General features: G+C 52.9%; 1 protein-coding gene across 2 annotated transcripts; it reads left to right on the top strand.

Annotated features, from left to right (window-relative positions):
- Positions 1–1,154: 1,154 nt before the first annotated feature.
- HPN (hepsin) lies at positions 1,155–21,142 on the top strand. Of its 2 annotated transcripts, XM_027514317.1 has the most exons (13): positions 1,155–1,321; positions 1,886–1,955; positions 8,424–8,525; positions 8,614–8,655; positions 14,630–14,759; positions 14,828–14,950; positions 15,092–15,132; positions 15,512–15,677; positions 15,779–15,969; positions 19,830–19,925; positions 20,121–20,263; positions 20,446–20,610; positions 20,807–21,142. In XM_027514317.1, exons 2-13 carry the CDS (start codon positions 1,940–1,942, stop codon positions 20,843–20,845), a joined length of 1,254 nt encoding a protein of 417 aa, XP_027370118.1. In that variant the 5' UTR covers positions 1,155–1,321; positions 1,886–1,939; the 3' UTR covers positions 20,846–21,142. The 2 variants fall into 2 exon arrangements, with proteins under 2 accessions (XP_027370118.1, XP_027370119.1); XM_027514318.1 differs by lacking the exons at positions 8,424–8,525; positions 8,614–8,655 and having other exon boundaries at positions 1,171–1,321.
- Positions 21,143–22,138: the final 996 nt, after the last annotated feature.

Raw genomic sequence — 22,138 nt, 5'->3', positions numbered from 1 at the left:
CAGGCTCGACACCTGCCTGAAGTCTCAGCGGGTGCAGCTACTTGATACTTGATTAGTGTTGGGGTTCAGGGAGTCATTAGCTCAGCGGGGACCTGGAGTTTCAAGGGAGCCAGACTGGAGCGGAGGAAGCAGACTGGTAGTGGAGGTGGGAGGTGATTAGGGAAGGAGAAAGAGGGCAATGAATGGAGGGGGAGGAGAAGGGACTGGGAACCCTGCACCGGCCTGTCCCCCAGGTGAGCCGTGGCTCTGAGTGCAGGGGTGCGTCGGGCCAGGGGCTGGGTCTGATGGAATAGGGGCGGCCTGTCTGGGGTGAGCAGCTGTGGCCTGACTAAGTCTGGATGGCGGCTGTCCACAGTAGTGACCCTATGTGTCTGGGTGTTTATCCGGCCCTGGGGTCTGACGTCGATGACTCCTGGGCTGCTGGCGGGACAGTGCGTATTTGCCTGTGGACACTTCCGGCCACTTGGCCTGGGCCTCAGCACTCCGTGCTGCCTTTTCCGGGCCAAGTCCCCATCCCCCTTGTCTAGGACTTCCCAGCTCCAGAGGTCATTGCTGCAGGCGGCAGAGAGGCTGCCAAAGCAAACCAGCCCCCGTGACTTGTAGAAAAGTGGCTGGGGGGAGGGGGCTGGGGGGAGGGTGAATAAAGGTGGGGGCTGGAGTCAGGACCAGGGACACTGGAAGGGGCAGAGGCTGGGGCAGGAGTTGGGGTGCAGGAGGGGTCTGGGGCCAGGGCTGGGCTGAGGCCCAGTCTGGAGCTGGGAATGCCTTGTTCAGGAGATGGACAACGGGTGCAGGAAATGGCAGGGGCAGCGGTAGGCAGGGGGCTGGGCAGGGGGCAGAGGAGATGCAGGGGCAGGGCGGCCTTGGGACAGCTGGGGCAACCCTCCATCTGTGCCTCTCCACTTTACACCTCCTTCTTGGGGGCCCTGTCAGCACTCCCCAGCCTGGCCTGTCTCCCCAGACTCCGGGCCCTCAGGCCAGATCTGTCCCAACTCCACATACCCTCATACCGGCACACCTGGGGCCCGTCCAGGCTGGAGGCAGGTTGCTGGGCGCCCCGGTCCAGCCCCTTGCAAACCCTGTCCATCCAGCCAGGTGGCCTCCAGCTCTGCCAATCCCTTGGCCCGGCCCCTCCCCGCCCCTTCCCCCGCCCCCTCCTCCTCAGGTGAGGCAGCCAGGCCTAGCAGGCCCCTCGCGCTGCCGCTGCCTCTGCCTCCGGCCCGCCTGCCGCTGCGGGGCCACCATGCTCCTGCCCAGGCCTGGAGACTGACCCTAAACCCGCACCATCTCTCAGCTCCGCCCCCACCTGCCGGACCCCAGGGTAAGGACCAGGGTCCTCAGGTTCCCGTCCCCAGGACATGGGTCCCCTCACCCCTACCCACCCTAATGCCCACTTCCCATTAGAGGTGCTCCGAGAGGGGCCAGTCGGACTTCTCTCCAAGGACCTCAGAGTTCTAGCCCCCACTTCTTCAGACTCCCAAGATCGGGTCCCAGTCTCCTCCTCCCTCCAACCCAGGAGTCCAGCCCCTGTGCTGCCCCTCCCTCATAAGAAGCAGTCCTGGTCCCCAAACCTCTCTTTCCCCAGGATCCAGGAGTTGAGGCCTCCAGCTCGCCTTCCTCAGACCCAGGAATTCAGACCCCCAGTCCCCTCTCCACCCCGGCCCAGGCCCAGGGTCCCCCGGCGCTATAAATCCCATCATCCCCTAGCTGCTGGTCACACACTGACCCCATCCTTGAACCCAGCCCAGTCTGTGTCCGTGATCACGGCGTGCTCTGGCCGGGACCCAGTCCCTCAGCCTCCCTGGATGGGCGCCTGGGACTGGGGGCACAGGGGCCGGGCTGGGCTCCCCCAGGCCCTGCCTCCCCCTTGTTCATCTCCCCACAGGTCCCGCCCCGGCCCCGGAGGTCAGCCGGGGAATCATTAACTAGAGGCTGTGACATGGCGGAGAAGGAGGGTGAGTCCCCCTGTCCCGGAGACCTGAGCTCTGCCTGGTGCCCCTCCCCTCCCTCTGTGCTGTCTTCCCAACCCTCCACTCCCTTGGAGCCCCCTCTCTCTGGCACCCCTCATGGGCCCACCCCCACCCCCTTCCGAAGCCTCCTCCACCTAATTAACTATTAACCAAATTCTCTGTGGGGCTGGAACACCACCTGCCTCCCGGCCACCCCGTATGACCCTCCTGGCTCCCTGCCTCAGTTTCCCCTCACCCCCCAGTGATTTCTCAGCTATGTCTGGACCTGTCCTTTACTTGGGGTCAAGGCGGGGAAACTAGCTATCACCGTTCAGGACATAGACTCTGGAATGGAATGCACAGGCCTGCCTTTAAAATATATATATAATTTTATTTATTCATTTATTCATTTTTGACTGTGCTGGGTCTTCGTTGCTGCATGCAGGCTTTTCTCTAGTTGCGGTGAGAGGGCTTCTCGTTGCGGTGGCTTCTCTCGTTGCAGAGCACGGGCTCTAGGGCGCTCAGGCTTCAGTAGTTGGGACACATGGGCTCATTAGTTGCGCTTCCCGGGCTCTAGGGTATAGACTCCATAGTTCTAGTACACGGGCTTGGTTGCTCTACGGTATGTGGGATCCTCACATGGAACCCAAGTCTCCTGAGTTGACAGGCAGACTCTTAACCACTGAGCCAACAGGGAAGCCCCACCAGGCTGCCTTCAAACCTTCCTCTGCCACTGATTATTACTGTGCGATCTGGAGAAGTGTCGTCATTCCTCTGGGCTTCATTTCCCCCTGGGTCAAGCGTGGGTTCTAATGCCACCTCCCTACCTACATGAGGTTGTTGGGAGCATAGAACACGCACAAGGCACCAGCTTGGGGCTTCATGCATAAAACACACGGGGTGTCCCAGATGCGGGGTGCCCCAGAGCTGTCATGGCAGAGGTCAGCAGACTTGGAGACCTGGGGCCCAAGACCTCCACCGATCCCAGACGTTCCTCCCACCTCCTCACTCTGTGGGCAGAGCAGAGGGAGGACTTTGGACCCGGTCTGAATGGATGAAGAGAGGAGAAACAACAGAGAAACCACCCTAGGGATGGTGGGGAGAAACCACACCTCCAATTTGACAGACACTCAAGGGTTTATGGAAGCCCCTGGCAGGGGCTCCAGACACCCTGACTCCCTCTTAACCTCCTCCACACTTGAGAGCCAGCTGGAGGAGACCAGTTTGGGGTGGCTCTTTCTTCCTGCCCTCCCCAGCTGGGGCTGACTCTCTCTCTTCTTCCTGGAACCAGGCTAGTTGGTCTCGGTCCCAGGCAGTATCACTCTAGCTGTGAGGCTCTGGACAAGTGGCTCACCCTCTCTGGGCCTCATTTCTTCCTCTGTAAAAAAAAAAAAAAAAAAAGCAGTACTAATGTCCACCCTATAGGATGGTGTGAGGATTTAAATGCAGGGATAGGCAGGGAGCACTAAGTGTGTTGGCTGAAATGATGGGTATGGATCGCTGGCCTCCTTGCATCTCAGCACAGCTAGAAAATCAGAGCCCAAACCATCCAGCTGTGAAGTGCTAGTTGTGTCCGACTCTTTGCGATCCCAGGGACTGTAGCCCACCAGGCTCCTCTGTCCATGGAATTTTCCAGGAAAGAATACTAGAGTGGATAGCCATTCCCTTCTTCAGAGGATCTTCCCAATGCAGGGACTGAACCTGGGTTTCCCGCATTGCAGGTATTCTTTACCATCTGAGCCACTAGGCTCCCAGTGGCCTGGGAGACAGCACTGCACCCTTGTTGAGGAGGGGGGTGGCAGAGCCTTGCACCTTTGGAAACCTTCCTTCCTGGAGCCCACTGAAGGGACTCACCAGGCCTGGGGCCTATGGGGGAATGAACCAGAGAAGCACAGTGGAGTGTGTCCAGAAGGACGGCCAGGGACTGGTCTGAGGACAGACAGCCAAGGCACAGTGAGCTTCAGTACATCTCCAGGCAGCTCAGTCCTAGTCTTGGGAGGGGAGTCCTACCGTCATGGCAAACCTGGGCTTACTTGCTGGGTTGCCTGGTGTGGGTGGCTGAACCGCTCTGGGCTTCCTTTCCTCATCTGTACATCGGGGGGTGGTGATAATGATACATTCCTCATTGATAGTTTGCAAGGATTTCAGGAAACTGCAAGATGGGGTTGGGCTCCCTAGGTGGCGCTAGTGGTAACGCCTGCCAATGCAGGAGACATGGAGACGCGGATTTGATCCCTGGGTGGGAAAGATCCCCTGGAGGAGGGTATGGCAACCCTCTCCAGTATTCTTGCCTGGAGAATCCCGTACGCAGAGGAGCCTGGCAGACTGAAGTCCATAGGGTCAGAGAGAGTTGGCCACAACTGAAGCAACTTGTCACTGACACACATCCTCGCAGGATGGGGTTAGGACAGGCCTAGGGTTGGTGTGTCTTCTGAGAGCTGCAGTTATGCTAACATTTGTGTTACCATTCTGCTGGTGAAGTGCGCCCAAGGTGAGGTTCTTGGTGCTACCTGGGGACTCCAAATCAGAGGCGGTGATATCTGAGTTGATGCTCAGAATGAGGCAGGAGTAAGTAGGTGTGCCAGGCAGAGAGACGAGCAAGGCTAACAGCTGGGGGTGACAGTCTGCCAGGTGTATGGTGGCATGTAGCTAATTCGGGATTTCTGGAGGTGAAGTTGGAAATGGAGCTGGGCGGGTGATGAGACACGCAGGCTGGACCAAGTTTTGTTAGGACTCCAGTAAGAAGCCGACCCATGCCCGGGCAAGGCCGGCTCTCTCCACAAGATGGAGCTGGTGGTTATTCTTCGTTTCTTTTTTTTTTTTTTTTTTTTGCCTTGTATAAGTCCTGTCATTTTGGTTGCTTTTTGGAAGCTCTATCAATTGTCTGGTAAGGACCCTTATGGCTGTCTGGGGATTGAGGAAAACATGTGCAACCTCCAAATCTCTGATAGCTGTGCTTACATCCTAGAGGGCCTGGCACCTTGGGCTGAGGGCCTTAGACTGTCCTGAGAGGCACATGGAGGATTCTAGGGACAGGTTGGATTTGCTGTTTGGGAAGACCCCCCAGGTTTCCATGTGGAGGCTGGACCAGAAGGAGAGACTGAGCCCAGAGGTTGGAGGGGGTTGGGGCAGGGAAGGAGAGAGTGGGCAGGAGACCCTCAGGAGGCCTGAGCCATGGGGAGAGGGAGGTGTTCTGCACACAGGGACAGACCTGCGGGTGAGGACCTCTGAGATGGGACCTGGGGACTTAGGGAGACGTGGAGGCCAATATGGAACCTGGGAGATGTGACGGAGTGTGGTGATTCCGGGGGGAGGCATCTAAGAGGCTGCAGGACCCCCAGCCTAGGACTAAGCAGAGTCCAGAGCTGGGGACAGAAGAGCAACACAGTCTGTGGGGGTGGAGCGGGGAGGCATGAGGGGAAGGAGGCCAGGGCCACCCTGTGAACCCCAGATTTCAGAGAGCATGTGGAGGGTCAGGAGATTGAGAAGTAGTAAGCAAATCGGACAAGGGTGGTGTCCCCGAAATCAGATGGGGAGAGAATTTTGTTCAGGAAGTTGGAGTTGGGTACACGAGGACAGACACGGAGCTGTTTGAGTGGAGTTTCAGAGATAAGGAACCAAGGACATCACTTGGGAGGGTTTTGCAGCCAAATGGTGGAGGCAAAGGAACTGCCTTGTGAGGAGACAAGGACAGCCTAGTGCCCGTGAAGGAACAGGGAGCGGAGCCTCAGGAGGATGCTCAGAGGTCCCAGCTTATCAGGCTCTATTTCTCCGAGGAATCACACCAGGATGCTGCCTATCATGCAGTGAGGACACTTCCTGCCTTGGCAAAGATATGCAGTCAGGATGCCTCTCTGAAGAACCTGGGTGAGGACGCTTCCTGTCCCACCAGAGGCACTGTTTGGGGGTTGTCTGAAGTCTCCTGAATCACAGGGCATGGAGCAAGTTTCTCCTCTCACCTTAAGTGACACAAGGTGGCCGTGCTTCCTGCCCCAGCTGTCATGCCAGGTCCTCTAGCTGGGCTCTGGGTGGCCCAAAGCTCCGCAGGCATGTCTGAAAACAAAGGACCCTGGACCAGCCTAATGGCTTCAGGAGCCAAGACCTCCCAATGAAACCAGGAATATGGTTGGAGACCAAGGTGGGGACGGGGTCCTCCCTGGTGGCTTAGTGGTTAAGAATCCGCCTGCAGTGCAGGAGACCTGGGTTCAATCCCTGGGTTGGAAAGATCCCCTGTAGAAAGGAATGACAACCCACTCCAGTATTCTTGCCTGGAGAATCCCATGGACAGCAGAGCCTGGAGGGCTACAGTTCACAGGGTCGCACAGAGTCGGACACAACTGCAGTGACAAAGCAACGGCAGCAGCAAGGTTGGGACGGGGCCTGAGAGGCCCCCTCAGGGAGACATGGAGGGGTCAGCCAGCCGGAGCAGGGCTGAGCTGGTCCGCCGGGGCCTCTTTGGAGGGAGGCACACCTGGACAAGAATGGCTGGGTTCTCAAATTCTTAAGACACTCAGACAATAGCCATTACAGGAAGGTCCTGGACCACTCCCCGCTCCTTTCTGGGTGCTGGTCTGGCCCTGTGCCCATCAGCCATACTGCCGTAACCCAGATGGCAGAACTGGAAGGTCCTGCAGATGCCAGGGGCAGTCGGGTGCACGCCAGGCCCAGCGAAGGCTTTCAGCTGCCTTTTCTCTTTGGTTCCCCCCATCCCTAGCCAAAGGATTGGCTTTTCAGCCCCAGGGTCCCTGTTGCACTGGGAATAAAATTCCTCTTCTCCTCAGGCTGCCAGGTCTCTCCAGCTGGCCCCAGCCTTGGCCCCAATGCCTTCCCCAAGCTCATGCCATTCTGGCCACATCAGTGGCCTCTCTTGCCCTCTTACCCACCATGCTTGTTCTGGCCTCAAGGCCCTGGCCTGTGTTCTTCTCTGCCCACTGTGCTCTTCCATGAGAGCTCTTTGCTTGGCTGGCCTCAGCCCTCAGGTCTCAGCTCAAAAGCTCCTTCTTGGGGAGGCCCTTCTTGAATACCCCACAGAAGAACCTGCTGCCTCCTCTGCTATCATTTTCTTTATAGACTTGGCCATGTTCTGAACATGATCGAGTTCATTTACTTGTTTGCTTGTTTTGGTTTCCCCCTCACTTTCCACACATGAGAATGTGAGCTCTGTGAGAGCATTTCTGCTGTCTTGTTCAGGGATGTGTCCCCAGAGCCTAGAATGGTGCCAGGTACACAGTGGATGCTCCATAGGACCACAAGTGAATAAACCCCCGTTTTACTGATAAGAAAACTGAGGCCCAGAGAGGTGAAGGGAGTTGTCCAAGTCCACACAGCTATAATGATTTAAAAACATTTATTGACCAATAAAAATGAAAAAAAAAAAGCATTTATTGAGAACCTGCTCTGCGCCAGCCACTATAGCACAGAGAGGGTGGCAAGGCTTAGTGGTTATACGCCTGGATCCCAGTGCCAAATCAGTACCACCTCTTCCTGGCTGAGTCACCTTGGGCAGGTGGCTCCACTTCTGTGAGCCTCCGTTTCCCCTGTCTGAAAAATAGGAATCATAACTGAGACAAGGACTGAATAATTTAATACAGTCAGAGCAGTGCTTGGCACATAAGGCTATGATAAGAGTACAGCTCTTAATTATTTGAAAGAAACTTCAAGTATTATTTTTAGAGGTGAGTGCTAGGTGGATGCCCATTAAATAGATGAGGAAGTTGAGGCTTCAAAAGGTGATAGTACCTGCCCAAGGTCCCATATATAGCAGTGGGTAAGGCCAATGTATGTATTTTTTAATTTGGCTGGGCCACGCAGTTTGCGGGATCTTAGTTCCCCAACCAAGGATCAACCCTGAGCCCTCAGCGGTGAAAGCATGGAGTCCTAACCACAGGACCACCAGGGAATTCCCAAGGCCAATATTTTTAAGTGAGGCTGACAAAATTCCAAATGTAGGTTCTCAACCTCTGGGGTCAATTTGACGTTGGAGCTGGGTCCTTGGGGAGAGGTCTGGTTTTGGGGGGTTCCCAGGGACAGAGGATCTGGAACAGCAGAGAGAAATGAGGCAGTGAGGAAATGACAAACAGCAGGGAAGAGAGCTGCCAAGAGGGCAAAGGTCAGGGGTCACAGCCCCCAAGAGGCTCCAAGAACCTCTGGGAAAGTTAGCAGAAGTGAGAGGTCCAAGAAGGAGATACAGAGCGCAGCGTCATTGGGAAGGAGAAGTCCCTTCAGTGCCAGGAGTGTGGGCAGGGAGGGTGGCAATTGTCCCAGCCACACCCCTTCCCAGCTGGAAGCCCTGGGGGGCTGGGCACCCTTCCCGCAGGGGAGGGACAGGCCTGCCAACTGCTCGTCCCAAGAAACTGGACCCAGGGCAGGGCAGGCTCGGGCGTGCTAAGTTAACCCTGGGGTGCAGGGCAGAGCTGGCCCCTTGCCACAGTGAGGACAGACCTGGCAGTGGCCCCAGCATGGTGTCTATTGCAGGTGGCCGGACTGTGCCATGCTGCTCCGGACCCAAGGTGGCCGCTCTCACTGTGGGGACCGTCCTGCTCCTGACAGGCATCGGGGCAGCGTCCTGGGCCATTGGTGAGAGTGGACAGACCCCTGCACCTCTACCCTCCCCTGCCCCTGGCAGCCCCCAGCCTGCCTGCCCTCACTTCTGCCTTCTCTGCAGTGACTGTTCTACTCAGGAGTGATCAGGAGCCACTGTATCCAGGTGAGTAGAGCGGGCTGAGACCCTCTGGGGAGCCCTGGAGGAAACTCGCACCTGGGGGGAACTCAGTGAAAGGATTTTTTAAATGAATGCCCGAATGCCTGCAGGAATACTGGTGGTGCTTATGTACACGTGTGGCTGGTCTAATCCAGTGTTCTTCAGACTCTAAACATGTTATCCATTAAGTGCATCATGAAATCAGTGAGTTGAAAACCACATTTAAAAAAGTATGAAACAGATTTGATTAAAAAAATCAGAATGCATCTCTTTCCATAAGAAAAAGTTCTGTTAATCTTTCCTTTGGGTTTTATGAAGGTGGGACTGTTATTCCCTCCATTTTACAGATGGGAAAACTGAGGCTTGGAGCAATGCCATAGTTCACCCCAGGAAACGGAAGTTCGGGGCTACATCATAATGTAAACATGAGTTTCTTACTGTGAAACATGGTCAATACATGTTTGAGAGGTAGAGGTGCTGTATGAATTCAGCCAACCTTTTTCTGTCGCTTCTTGGTGGTACCTACTGTTGTTATTCCCATTTTACAGACGTAGAAAGTGAGGACTGGAGAGGACACACCGTGGGCATGTGATCGCTCCAGGAATAGCACTTAGGCTTGACTGGAAGAGATGTGGAGGCAGGAATGGTCACGCGAATAAATACCAGGGTGGCCAAAAAGTTCCTTTGAGTTTTTCCATAGGTGGAAAAACGAATAGATATAGAAACTAATTGTGGAATGAATGAATGGATCTTTCTGAATGCCAACCCCAGGCTGCCATTCAGTGGCCCAGGGCAGCAGGAAGAAAGGGGAAGTTGGATGATGGGACACATCTTTCACGTGTCCCACATTTTTCATTTTCCCACGAGGCCCATCTAGTTCCATAAAGGACTCAGCTCACATTAAGAGCAGAAATGAACATCTAGGCAGGAAGGCCATCAAGGTCAACCACCACAGTTGACACTTGCAGAGCATTTACCTGTGCCAGGCACAGGCCTCAGGGCTTTGCAAGTATTAGTTCATTAAATCCTTCCCACAGCCATTTTAATATGGGGAAATGAGGTGTGGAGAGACCAAGTGACTTGCCCCAGGCCACAGGGATCGGACCTCAGATAGCCTGGATCCAGAGCTTGTGTAGAACTACTACACTCTATTGTTTCTCAAGAAACAGCCCAGTGAGTTGCCATGTCGATGGCTAATGTATGCCAGGCCCTGGCTGCAGCCTTTGCACAAGACCCCTGTGAGTTGGGGCCGTTTATCATCACTCCCATTTTGCACATGGGTGAAACTGAGGCCCAGTGACTTGTACTAACTTGCACATTGAATAAATGGCAGGGCAGAGGGGTCATGCACCTACCAGATGGGCCTCTATGACTCGCTACTGCTGCTGGGCTAAAATCCCAACACTTGGCGGACTCCAAGGCTCCTCGGGTGCCGCCCCTCTCCACCCTCACTTCATGCTTGCTCCCAGCACTCTTCAGGCCCCAGCCCACAGGCTGCTCTCACTCTCAGAGGACTCTCCTAGCACCACAGTCTTTGCTCACCTCCTCTTTATGCTCACACCCAGAGGCAGGTTTCTGGGTCCTGTACCATCATGGCTGAGCTGAGGCTCCCACCTGGCCTGCCCTCTCTGATTCTCAGCATCCTTATCTGGTAATTGGTGAGAATTAGCGGAGGTGATGATCCGTGCAATGCTTGACTTTCAGCCAACTTGGTTAACATGGACTTCTGTGTCTCAGCCTTTAGGCTTTAACTTTCCCGAGCTGGACCTTTCTGTTCCCAGGCTCCATACCCTCCGCCCCCCACAACCACTCTGCATACCACCACTACCCCCTCTATGACCCTCCCCACATGGCTCATGATTTACTCCTGGTGAATTTCAGAAGGGCAGGGGCATTTTGTTTACCGCCCTAGACAGTGTCTGGTGCATAGAAGGTGCTTAGGAAACCTTTGTTTAATGAATAAGCATGAGGACAAATCTCAGAGGTGAACTAACTTGTCCTGAGCTTCAGCTGGAAAGTAATAAGGCCACAATTCAGACCTGACTCTGGCCATCGCCAGCACTGTGCCCTCCCATTACACTTGGGTTTTTCAAAAACGTTGGGAAATTACAAAATGAACAAACAGAAACAACCCAGAAATGATATCCCCACCTCACTTTTCTGGGATTTTTCACACCTCTAAATATATCAGACAATTTGGTAAGCAAACCAGGTGACCCAGAACGTACTTTCTGCATGGCTTAAAATAACACAAACAAGAATAAAGAGTTTAAAAGTGAGAAACAGTGGCACAGAATATAGCTTTAAAAATACTTGGAGGGGGCATTTGATATTCCTTCCTCCCTCCCTTCTCCTCCTTCCGCTCCTCCCTCCAAATACATCCATAAAATGATAATTTTTTTCCTAAAACCTCACACTTTCTGGAAATCACAATCTCTGGAGCACTGAGAAGTCATTTAAAAATAAGAATTCACTCCCATCCCCAGCTGGTGTTTAGAACCCCAAGTCTTGGTCTGGAAACTCAAGGGGTGGTACCCAGTGGAGGTACCAGATATTCCAGGCCCCATCCCAGAACAGGAAGCCATGATTAAGGCCAGTTAACCAGGAAGCTCCTAGTACAGGCCTACATGAGTATATTTGGGGAAAAGGGGCTGATAAGGGTCCGTATGACAGCCACAGAAGGAGCAGGGAGTATGCAGGTAGGCAGGTCTGGATTCAAATCCTGACTTTGCCAGTTCTTAGCTATATTCTCAGGGGCAAGTATGTCCTCTCTAAGGCTCAGTTTTCTCGTCTGTAAGATGGGCATAGAGATGGTATCTCCCTCCCAGGATGATTGTGGGATAGAACCCCCCAGATATGACACATAGCATGTGACACATGGGGGTCAGCCCATCCCCAGGAAATGTAGTCAGTGTTACTATTTTTAAAATTCATTTTTTAATTGGAAGATAATTTCTTTACAATGTTATATTGGTTTCTGCTGTATAAGAACATGAATCAGCTATATATCCCCTCCCTCTTGAACCTCTCTCCCACTCCCTACCCCATCCCACACCTCTAGGTCGTCACAGAGCACCAGGTTGAGCTCCTTGTTACACAGTCACTTCCCACTAGCTATTGATTTTATATATAGTAATGTATATGTTTCAGTGCTACTCTCTCAGTTTGTCCCACCCACTCCTTCACCAGTGCTATTACTGTGCCTTTTTTGTTTAACCCTTAGGAGGAAAGTTGCTTGACTGGCTGTTCAGTTGCTCAGTCGTGTCTGACTCTTTGTGATCCTGTGGACTGCAGCACACCAGGCTTCCCTGTCCTTCACCAACTCCTGAAGTTTGCTCAAACTCATGTCCATTGAGTCAGTGATGCCATCCAACCAACTCATCCTCTGTTGTCTCCTTCTCCTCTGGCCCTCAATCTTTCCTAGCATCAGGGTCTTTTCCAATGAGTCAGCTCTTCGCATCAGGCAGCCAAAGTATTGGAGCTTTAGCATCAGTCCTTCCAATGAATATTCAGGGTTGATTTTTCAGGGTTGATTTCCTTTAGGATTGATTGGTTTGATCTCCTTAACATTCAAGGGACACTCAAGAGTCTTCTCCAGCCCCACAGTTTGAAAGCATCAGTTCTTTGGTACTCGGCCTTCTTTATGGTCCAACTCTCACATCCATACATGACTACTGGAAAAACCATAGCTTTGACTATACGGACCTTTGTCGGCAAAGCGATGTCTCTGCTTTTTAATATGCTGTCTAGGTTTGTTATAGCTTTTCTTCCAAGGAGCAAGTGTATTTTAGTTTCATGACTGCAGTCACAGGCAACATTAAAAGCTTGGGGTTTGGAGTCACTCAGGCCTGAATGCAAATCTTCTCTTTGCCTTTCTCTGTCCTCAGCAGGACAGGGCTCTCCCCGGAAGTTCTGCCTCCCCTTGTCCAGATCTGTGGGGCTGTGGGAAGACTGCTCAGCTTGGGTGTGGCCTCATCAAGTTCTTCCTCCAAGGATGCAAAGTTGAGTTTGGACCAGATTCACTGTCCCAGAATGTGCTCTCAGAACAGGAGCCATTCAGGAGGCTCCAGAGAAAAGGGGTTCACAGCTGATCTTTCCCCAAACCTACTCCTTGCCACCTTGCTCATCTCAGTCAATGGCAGCTCATCCTTCTAGTGGCTCAGCTTAACACCTTGGAATTGCCCTTGGCCCCTCTTCCTTCCACCCGCATCCAATCGTAGCCGACCCTGTGGGCTCCACCCACAAATTCTATGCAGAATCCTCCACTGCCCCCACCCTGGCCCCGCCTCCATTCTCTCCCCCTGGACCATCACGCAGCCTCCTCCTTGGTCTCCCTGGTCCCATCCTGCCCCCTACAGTCTGCTCCCTATACACAGCCAGAGGGTGCCTGTGAACCCCTGAGTCAGATCAAGGCCCTCCTGGCTCAGCCCTCACTCCTGGTAAAAGTCAAAGTCAGTCTAGTCTTGTCTCCGGCTCCCTCTCCCCTCGCTCACTCTGCCCAGACCCCCTGTTGTTCCTACAACAACCCCGCCCCCACCTTGGGATCTTTGCATTTGCAATTCTCTTGGCCTAGTTCTCTGTTCCCTCACCTGTCTTCTCACCTCCTTCAGATCTCTGCTTGCATACCACCTTCTCAGTGCAGCCTTCCCTGCCCACCTATAGGAAAGGACAACCTCCTGTCTCTCCCCATGTCAGCACTCTCCTGCCTCTCTGTCAAGCTCGACTTGTCTCCCAGGCCCCTTCTTTTGTGACACAGCATCTATTTTACTTCTCTCTCCTGTTTGTTATCCATCTCACCCATTGGCCTTTGAGCTCCCAATGGCTGGGGGTTTTGTCTGATTTGTTCATCATTCAAAATAGAGCTTGGCACAGACTGAGTGTTTGCTAAAGCACACCTAAGGGCTGTGACCTGGCTTAGGTGTGGCAAGGGTCCTCTAGCCATGTGTGAGGAGCAGGCTGGAAGGGGCTGAGGGGAGCATCACTTTTCAGTGCATTAAGCAGGCAGGAAGAATCCCCCATAAGCACTCTGCAGTGAAGCTGTGTTTGATTGGGTCATTTTTTTTTTTTATTGTTGTCTGTCTCCCCTATGGATGGACTTTGTGCTTGGTGAGGGTACAGCCCAGAGATGTCTTGGTCATTTTTATGTCCCCCAGCATCACCCCACATAGGAACGGGCATGGAGTATGTGTCTAGTTAACACTTGCTGAATGAATGAATGAATACTGCATCCTCTGCTTGAATAATTATCCTGCAACTTAGTACGTATTCAAGGCTCTGGCGAGTCCTGCAGAAAAAAGATAACTCTTCTTTTTTAAGATTATAGGAAATCTATTTAGATATTTTGGCAATGTGATGTGTTGGTCAATGATCTTCAGGCTGTAAAAGAGAAAAGGAAAAACCAAGAAACTGGCTAAATAAAAAGGGAAATTATTAACTCATTTAAGTAACGATTCTGGAGGTTCTTTCGCTTCAGTCGTGTCCGACTCTGTGCGACCCCATAGATGACAGCCCAACAGGCTCCCCGGTTCCTGAGATTCTCCAGGCAAGAATACTGGAGTGGGTTGCCATTTCCTTCTCCAACCATTAAGGAGCTATAAAAATGTTATCAGAATCTCCTGGCTTTCCTTTACATTGGTTTATCACTGCTGCCCCCCATTCCCCCTCCTGCAGGCAAAGATGGACCTTGACAAATCTAGCTTCCAGCTCTTGGGCAACCAGTTTAGGAATCCCGGTGGCAAAAGGAACGCCCCTCCCCCACCTTGCCCAGTTTCCCCATGGCGATGCAGCCAGAGTCTTAGGATCCCCAATCTTTGGTCCAGCTTGAGTCCTGAGCCCTTCCAGAGGCAGTCACAAATGTGCGGAGCCCGGGGTGCTCCGATCGGGCCTGCCAGGACTCAGGACTAGACTGGCACGAGCAGAGAAGCGGCCGGGAGGGCTCGGGCGGGAAGGCGACCCAGGCGCTCCTCTTGTTGCCCTGCAGTGCAGGTCGGCCCGGCGGATGCTCGGCTCACGGTGTTCGACCAGACAGAGGGCACGTGGCGCCTGCTTTGCTCCTCGCGCTCCAATGCCAGGGTGGCGGGGCTCAGCTGCGAGGAGATGGGCTTCCTCAGGTACCCAGGGTGCCCCTGGTGGGGGGCTGGGAGGGCGGGGGGACAGGTCTGACCGCTGCCCTGCCCAGGGCGTTGGACTTCTCGGAGCTGGACGTGCGGACGGCGGGCGCCAATGGCACGTCGGGCTTCTTCTGCGTGGACGAGGGGAGGCTGCCGCATGCCCGGAGGTTGCTCGAGGTCCTCTCCGTGTGGTGAGGAGGGCGGCGGGCAGGTGGGGCGCACGCCGCGGGCCCCACCACCCCTGAGTACCCACTATCCCCTGGGTGCCTTTCCTCTGTCTTAATTGGCCTCTTTTTTTTGTCTCTGTGTCTTCATCCTTGTCCCTCCCACAGCGACTGTCCCAGAGGCCGTTTCCTGGCTACCAGCTGCCAAGGTGAGACCCCAAAACTCAGAGCCCTCTTCTGAGACTCCCTGCCCCTACCGTGGTAGGGCCATGGCCCATCAGATACCCCCAGATAGGCCTTATCCTCTTAGATCCTCCAAAGATGGAGCTGTGTTCTCTCAGACTCCCTCAGGGTGGGGGTTCCACGTCCCCTCAGACCCCAAAAATAGGGCCATGTCCCCCTAGATCCCCACAGATGGGGCTGTGTCTCCTCAGACAGACCCCTTCCCCCTCCATCAGAGCGATATTCCTCAGACCCCTCAGTTAAGATCGTGATCACTCATTCTCCCCAGAGTGGGGCATGACCTCTCAGACCCCCAGGGCAGGGAGTCCAGGCCTCCCGCTGCCCTGACTGCCCCTCTCCCCACAGACTGTGGCCACCGAAAACTGCCGGTCGATCGCATTGTGGGCGGCCAGGACACCAGCCTGGGCAGGTGGCCGTGGCAAGTCAGTCTTCGCTATGATGGAGCACATCTCTGTGGGGGGTCCGTGCTCTCTAGGGACTGGGTGCTGACAGCCGCCCACTGCTTCCCTGAGTGAGTGTCCCCCAGGGCACTGAGGGGAGAGGCTGGGGAGTGGTGAGCTGGGGGAGGCTGTGCCCAGACAGGTGGCCACCCTCCCCTCCTTTCCCCGGTAGGCGGAACCGGGTCCTATCACGATGGCGAGTGTTTGCTGGTGCTGTGGCCCAGACTTCACCCCATGGCGTGCAACTGGGGGTGCAGGCTGTCATCTACCATGGGGGCTATCTCCCCTTTCGAGACCCCAACAGCGAGGAGAATAGCAATGACATCGCCCTGGTCCACCTCTCCGGCACCCTGCCCCTCACAGGTACGTCTGGGCCTGGGGACTCCAGGGGCCAGGAGGGCAGAGGAGGGGCTGGGGCAGAATTCATGGTGATGAGAGAAATGATCTCCAGGGGCACTCATTGTGCATTCATTAGGTAGGGGCAATTAGTGCAGCCACTTTAGAAAACCGTGTGTGAGTATTACCATTTGGCCCCAAAATTCCACTCCTAGGTATGTACCCAAAAGAAAAGAAGATACATAGCTCTACAAAAACTAGTGCGTGGGTGTTCATAGCAGCATTATTTACAGTAGCCAAAAGATGGAAACCACCAGATGTCTACCATCTGACATGTAGATAAACAAAAAGCATGCTAGATCCATACAATGGAATCATATTAGGTTAGAAAGGAATGAAGTGATCCATGGTACACAGTGGATGACCCTGGACAGCATTGTGCTCAGAAAGAAGTTAGACCCAAACAGCCACATTCTATATGATTCCATTTCCATGAAATGTCCAGAACAGGTAAACCTGCAGAGATAGAAAGTACATTCGTGGTTCCCCAGGCATGGGGGTGGCACAGAAACGTTGGGAGGTCAGAGGTAAAGGCAGTGATGAAAATGTTCTGAAATCGATCTTGGTGGTGGTGGTACCTTCCTACTGCCAGGCAGGCTAGTCCCTGAATCTAAAACCTGTCTAAAACCCTTTGACTTGTTTACTTTAAGTGGGTGAATTGTGTGGTACAGGAATTATATCTCCAAAAAAGCTATTACCAAAATAAAAGAAAGAAATGAAAGAAAAATAAGTGTATGAATGAGTCAGAAAGTCAGGAGTTATTTATTCCCTTTGTAGTTCTCCAGAGCATTTCCTTGCTGTCAATGAGAAAGACTTACCTGGGTGTCAGTGTGTCTTTCATACCTCATCTACACATGCCTTTTGAATTAAGAGCAGGCTGTGGGCTTCAGCCTCCAGTACTCTTGCCTGGAAAATCCCATGGATGGAGGAGCCTGGTAGGCTGCAGTCCATGGGGTTGCGAAGAGTTGGACACGACTGAGAAACTTCACTTTCACTTTTCACTTCCATGCATTGGAGAAGGAAATGGCAACCCACTCTAGTGTTCTTGCCTGGAGAATCCCAGGGACGGGGGAGCTTGGTGGGCTGCCGTCTATGGGGTCCCACAGAGTCGGATACGACTGATGCGACTTAGCAGCAGCAGCAGCATTGGGCTTCAGCTATCAGAAGGCCACCAAGTGGTAGTAATAGTAATAATAATAATGTCAATGATAAGGAAGTTATCATAGCAATGATGATGAGCCTTCAGCAGGCATCAGTATGATGATGATAATAATAATGATAAAAAGGGCCTTCCCTGGCAGTCCAGTGGTTAGAACTGTACCTTCCAATGCAGCGGGTGTGGGTTTGATCCCTGGTTGGGACCTAAGACCCACATGCTCTCTCTGCCAAAATACACCCAAACATAAAACAGAAGCAATTTTGTAGCAAATTCAATAAAGAGTTTAAAAATGGTCCATATTTAAAAAATTAAAAAATCTTGGGCTTCCCTGGTGGTTCGTTGGTTAAAAATCTGCCTGCCAATGAAGGAGACATAGGTTCAGTCCCTGATTCAGAGCAACTAAGCCCAGGTACCACAACTCCTGAAGCCTGATCGCTGTAGGCCTCTGTTCCACAACGAGAGAAGTCACTGCAATGAGAAGCCCGTGCACCAGAACCAGAGTAGCCCCACTACAGTTCGCACAAATAGTGAGAAGCCCTCACAGCAACAAAGACTCAGCACAGCCTTAAATAGATAAATAAGATTTTAAAACATCTTAAAAAATAGTAATGAAAGAATACGATAATAGTGATGATAGGATGAACTCCAACACTTGCGAGTTCCTCCTGTGGGCAGCCACAGGCCTCAGCTTGTCCCAAGCACGCACTCATTTCATTGTCACAGCAGCCTGGGGAAGGTGGGTTCTCTTATGATCCTGTGTTGTTGTTTTTTTTTTACAAGAGGAAAATTCCCGACATAGAGAAGATGCATAATACCCCACATTCTCACAACTGGAAAATGGCAACGATTTGAGCCCAAGTTGCATGGCTCTGGAATCTGTGCCTATAAGCCCCTGGCTGAGCTGCCAGGAAAGTCATTATTGTCTTTGTTTTTTATAATTTAAAAAAATTGTTTATTTATTTGGCTGCACTGGGTCTTAGTGGTGGCATGGGGAATCTTTGGTTGCAGCTTGTGAGATCTAGTTCCTTGACCAGGGATTGAACCCTGGGTCCCCTGTGCTGGGAGCTCAGAGTCTTAGCCACTGGTCACCAGGGAAGTCTGCCTTATTCTTATTTTTAATGGTTATTTTCTTTTGAATGGTCCATGATACTAGTTCTCCATTTAAGGGAACAATACGTGTGAGTGGCCTGTATTTGGAAATGGGGCTGAGAGGAGTGGTATGGGCTTTGGGGTCAGATACTCAGCAGCTCTGTGGTCTTGGGTATGTAGCTTCACCTCTCCAAACCTGTTTCCCTCATCTGTTAAATGACTCCTGAAGGTTATTGAAATGCTGAAAAGGGTTAATCTGAGTCAAAGAGCTTAGAGCAATGCCTGCATTCAGTTAATACTAATAATCATTGCTGTTGTTGTTTATTACTATTCCTAGTTACATGAGCATTTCCTGTTAGCCAGGCATGCTATTTAACACTTCACCAATTTCTCACGATACACCTCTGGGGGGGAAATGATTATTCTTTCCATTTTGCACCTGAGAGCTCTGAGCTCAGGCAGGTGAAGTCACCAGCAAGGCTTGCTAGCAGGGCTGCCAGGACCACTTGCATGGGTTGTACACTGCACAAGGATGTCGTGTCTCAGGGATGCCATTCTTACTGTGGACAGGATAGACTGGTGTGTTTATGATGATGATTTTTTGACAGGTGGAAGTCCAATATCTCAAGAGAGTGCTTTGTAAAATTTCTTACAGAAGGGACTTCCCTGGTGATCCAGTAGCTAAATGGGAGGCACTTTCAATGCGGGGGGACACAGATTCGATCTATTCTGGGAACTAAGATCCCACATGCCACGGTGGCCAAAAAATTGAAAAAATAAATTAAAATTTCTCAAAGTCACTCTCTAGGTAGGGGGCAGCCACATGGGCCATGGTTAAGAACACAGGCTTAGAAATTGGGCCAACCTGGGTTCAAATTTGGGCTCTGTCATTGACTCAATCTAAGGCTTTGGACAAGTGACATGGTTTTATTTCCCCCTCTTTAAGTGGGGGTAATAATAGCCCCTACCTCTCTGAGCTGATGGGATATTAAGGGAATTCACCCAGAAAGATGCAAGTACATAGTGAGTTCTCAATAGAAGTCAGCTTCCTTTATTTTTAAAAATGTATTGAAGGATGCTATGCTATGCTAAGTCACTTCAGTCGTGTTCAGCTCTTTGCAACCCCATGGACTGTAGCTGCCAGGCTCCTCTGTCCATGGGGTTTGCCAGACAAGAATACTGGAATGGGTTGCCATGCCCTCCTCCAGGGACTCTCCCCAACTTAGGGATCAAACCCATGTCTCCTGCATTACAGGTGGATTCTTTACCGCTGAGCCACTGGGGAAGCCCTGTGTTGAAGTGTAGTGATTTACAATGCTGTGTTAATTTCCTCTATACAGTAAAGTGACTGAGTCACACACACACACATCTTTTTCATATTCTTGTCTATTATGTTTCATCACAGGGTATTGAATATGGTTCCCAGCACTATGCAGTGGGACCTTGTTTATAGGAGGCAACTTCTGTTGTGGTGTTTGTGAAAGAACAGAGGGAAAGGTGGGCCGGGGCAGCTGGAGCGAGGTTTGTCCTGGGTGGAGCAGGCTGGCAGGGGCCCAGACCGGTGTGGTCTCTTGCACAGAGTACATCCAGCCCGTGTGTCTCCCGGCTGCCGGGCAGGCCCTGGTGGATGGCAAGATCTGCACGGTGACTGGCTGGGGCAACACGCAGTACTACGGTGAGTCTTGTCCTCTGCTGGGAAGCTGCCTTAGGGAGACTCTGAGCTGGGCTGGGGAAGGGCAATTGGGCTACGCCAGTGCCTCTTGGACCCGGGGGTGTAGGGACACTGAGCAGCCCAGGTGGGCACTGGGAGGGGAGGGGAGGGGGTGTGCATGCTTCCCAGCTTCGGCCAGCCTTGCCCACACACCCCCAGGCCAACAGGCTGGGGTGCTCCAGGAGGCCCGAGTCCCCATAATCAGCAATGATGTCTGCAACGGCCCCGACTTCTACGGGAACCAGATCAAGCCCAAGATGTTCTGTGCTGGCTACCCTGAGGGTGGCATTGATGCCTGCCAGGTGAGGGATGCTGAGGGGCAGCCGGGGCCCTGGCCTCCCCAGGGATGGAGACATAGGGCCTTGGGCGATTGGGCTCCCTATCTCAGGGCCAGAGGGTTCTATGACCACAGCCCCTGGCCCTCCGAGGAGGGCCTCCCGGCCAGCCGTCTCAGCCTCCAGCCAGGCCTTCCATCCCCAACCAGGGCGACAGTGGTGGCCCCTTCGTGTGTGAGGATAGCATCTCTCGGACGCCACGTTGGCGGCTGTGTGGCATTGTGAGCTGGGGCACCGGCTGTGCCCTGGCCCAGAAGCCAGGCGTCTACACCAAAGTCAGTGACTTCCGGGAGTGGATCTTCCAGGCCATAAAGGTGAAATTTGAGCCCAGATGGGAGCCAGAGGGCGGGAGGGTTTGGGACTCTGAGCGGGAAAGGGAGGCAGGGTTTTCTGGAAACCTATAGGGCTTAGAAGCGGTCACCCTAGGGAACAGATGGCTTTCACGGGGCTCCTGGGGAGGGGTGGGCACTTGTGGGACGTTGGGGGGAGCCCCTAGTTGTCTTTCCCCAGACTCACTCCGAAGCCAGCGGCATGGTAACCCAGCTTTGACCTGTGGCTTCTCCTCGCTGTGCACGCCTCCAGGGCCCGAGCTGATCTAAGGGGCCCCAGCCCCACGTGATGGGGTTCACCCTGGGCCAGGGATGGAACATTTTTCTTCTTGGGCCCAGCCCACAGGTCCAAGGATACTCTTCCCTCCAAGGTCCTCCACAGTGGCGGGCCCACTCAGCCCTGGGACCACCCTCCTGCCCCCCATGTAAATATTGTTCTGCCATCTGGGACCCCCCCCCCCATCTTGTGCTCCTGAAGACAGGATGCTCTTTAAATAATAAAGATGGTTTTGATTAATGTGGTCTCTGAGTTTGCAGCTGTAAGCAGCAAATGAGGACATTTTGGGCACATCGAAGAGAGCGATTAGGGCCTGGCATAGATCAAGGCAGGGAGCATAATCCTCCAGTTCCCACTGGCTTAACAGAAAAGATCTTAATTGGTTCACTTAACTGAAAATGCACTGGAGCCTCTGGCTTCTCTTCTCGATCCAGCTGCTCAAACATTTTTCAGGACTGTGCCTTACTTCCTCTCTCACATCTGCTTTTCTCTGTGTCAGCTTCATTTTCAAGCAGTCTCTTCTACAACTAGAGATAGAAATGTTCCCCCCCAACCCACAGAAACTCTAAGCTTATATGCTGTGGACCACTTAGCAGCCTCAGTAGAGAAAGAATGCTTCTTTCCCATCAGCTGTAGCAAAGAAGCCCCAGGCCTGGCTCTCCCTGGACAGATTTGGGCCATATGCTCATCCCTAATCAGATCACTGTGCACCTGTGCATGGGGTGGGGAGGAGGTTTGACCCTCAAGAACTACATGACCTGAGAATGAGGGCTTCTCCAGAGGAGAATGAGGTGCTGTTTAAAAAAAAAAATGGTTGTAGATACCCAGTGAGAAAAAAAAAGACATCTACTGTGGATCTCCACAGGAAGCTGGACCCTGTGGACAGAAGGCAGGTGTGCCAGGCCCGGTGAGCACAGCCTGAGACATCCCCCTCATCTCTTCATCTGGGCTGGAGGGTGGTTTCAGCTTCCCCTGGGACCCACTTTGCTCCCTAGAGCAGGGGTCCCAACACCCCAGGCCACAGACCATTACCAGTCTGTGGCCTGTTAGGAACCAGGCCTTGTAGCAGGAGGTGGACATTGGGCGGGGTGAAGCTTCATCTGTGTTTACAGCTGCTCCCCATTGCTTGCATCACCGCCTGAGTTCAGAAAAACAAGCCCTGGGCTCCCACTGATTCTGCATTATGATTATATCACAATGTAGTAATAATAGTAATAAGTGAAGTGAAGTCGCTCA

Source organism: Bos indicus x Bos taurus, chromosome 18 (genome assembly GCF_003369695.1).
Source record: "Bos indicus x Bos taurus breed Angus x Brahman F1 hybrid chromosome 18, Bos_hybrid_MaternalHap_v2.0, whole genome shotgun sequence".
Lineage (NCBI taxonomy): Eukaryota > Metazoa > Chordata > Mammalia > Artiodactyla > Bovidae > Bos > Bos indicus x Bos taurus.
Note: the sequence above shows the minus strand (reverse complement) of the source record. Positions and strands in the feature narration are given on the sequence as shown.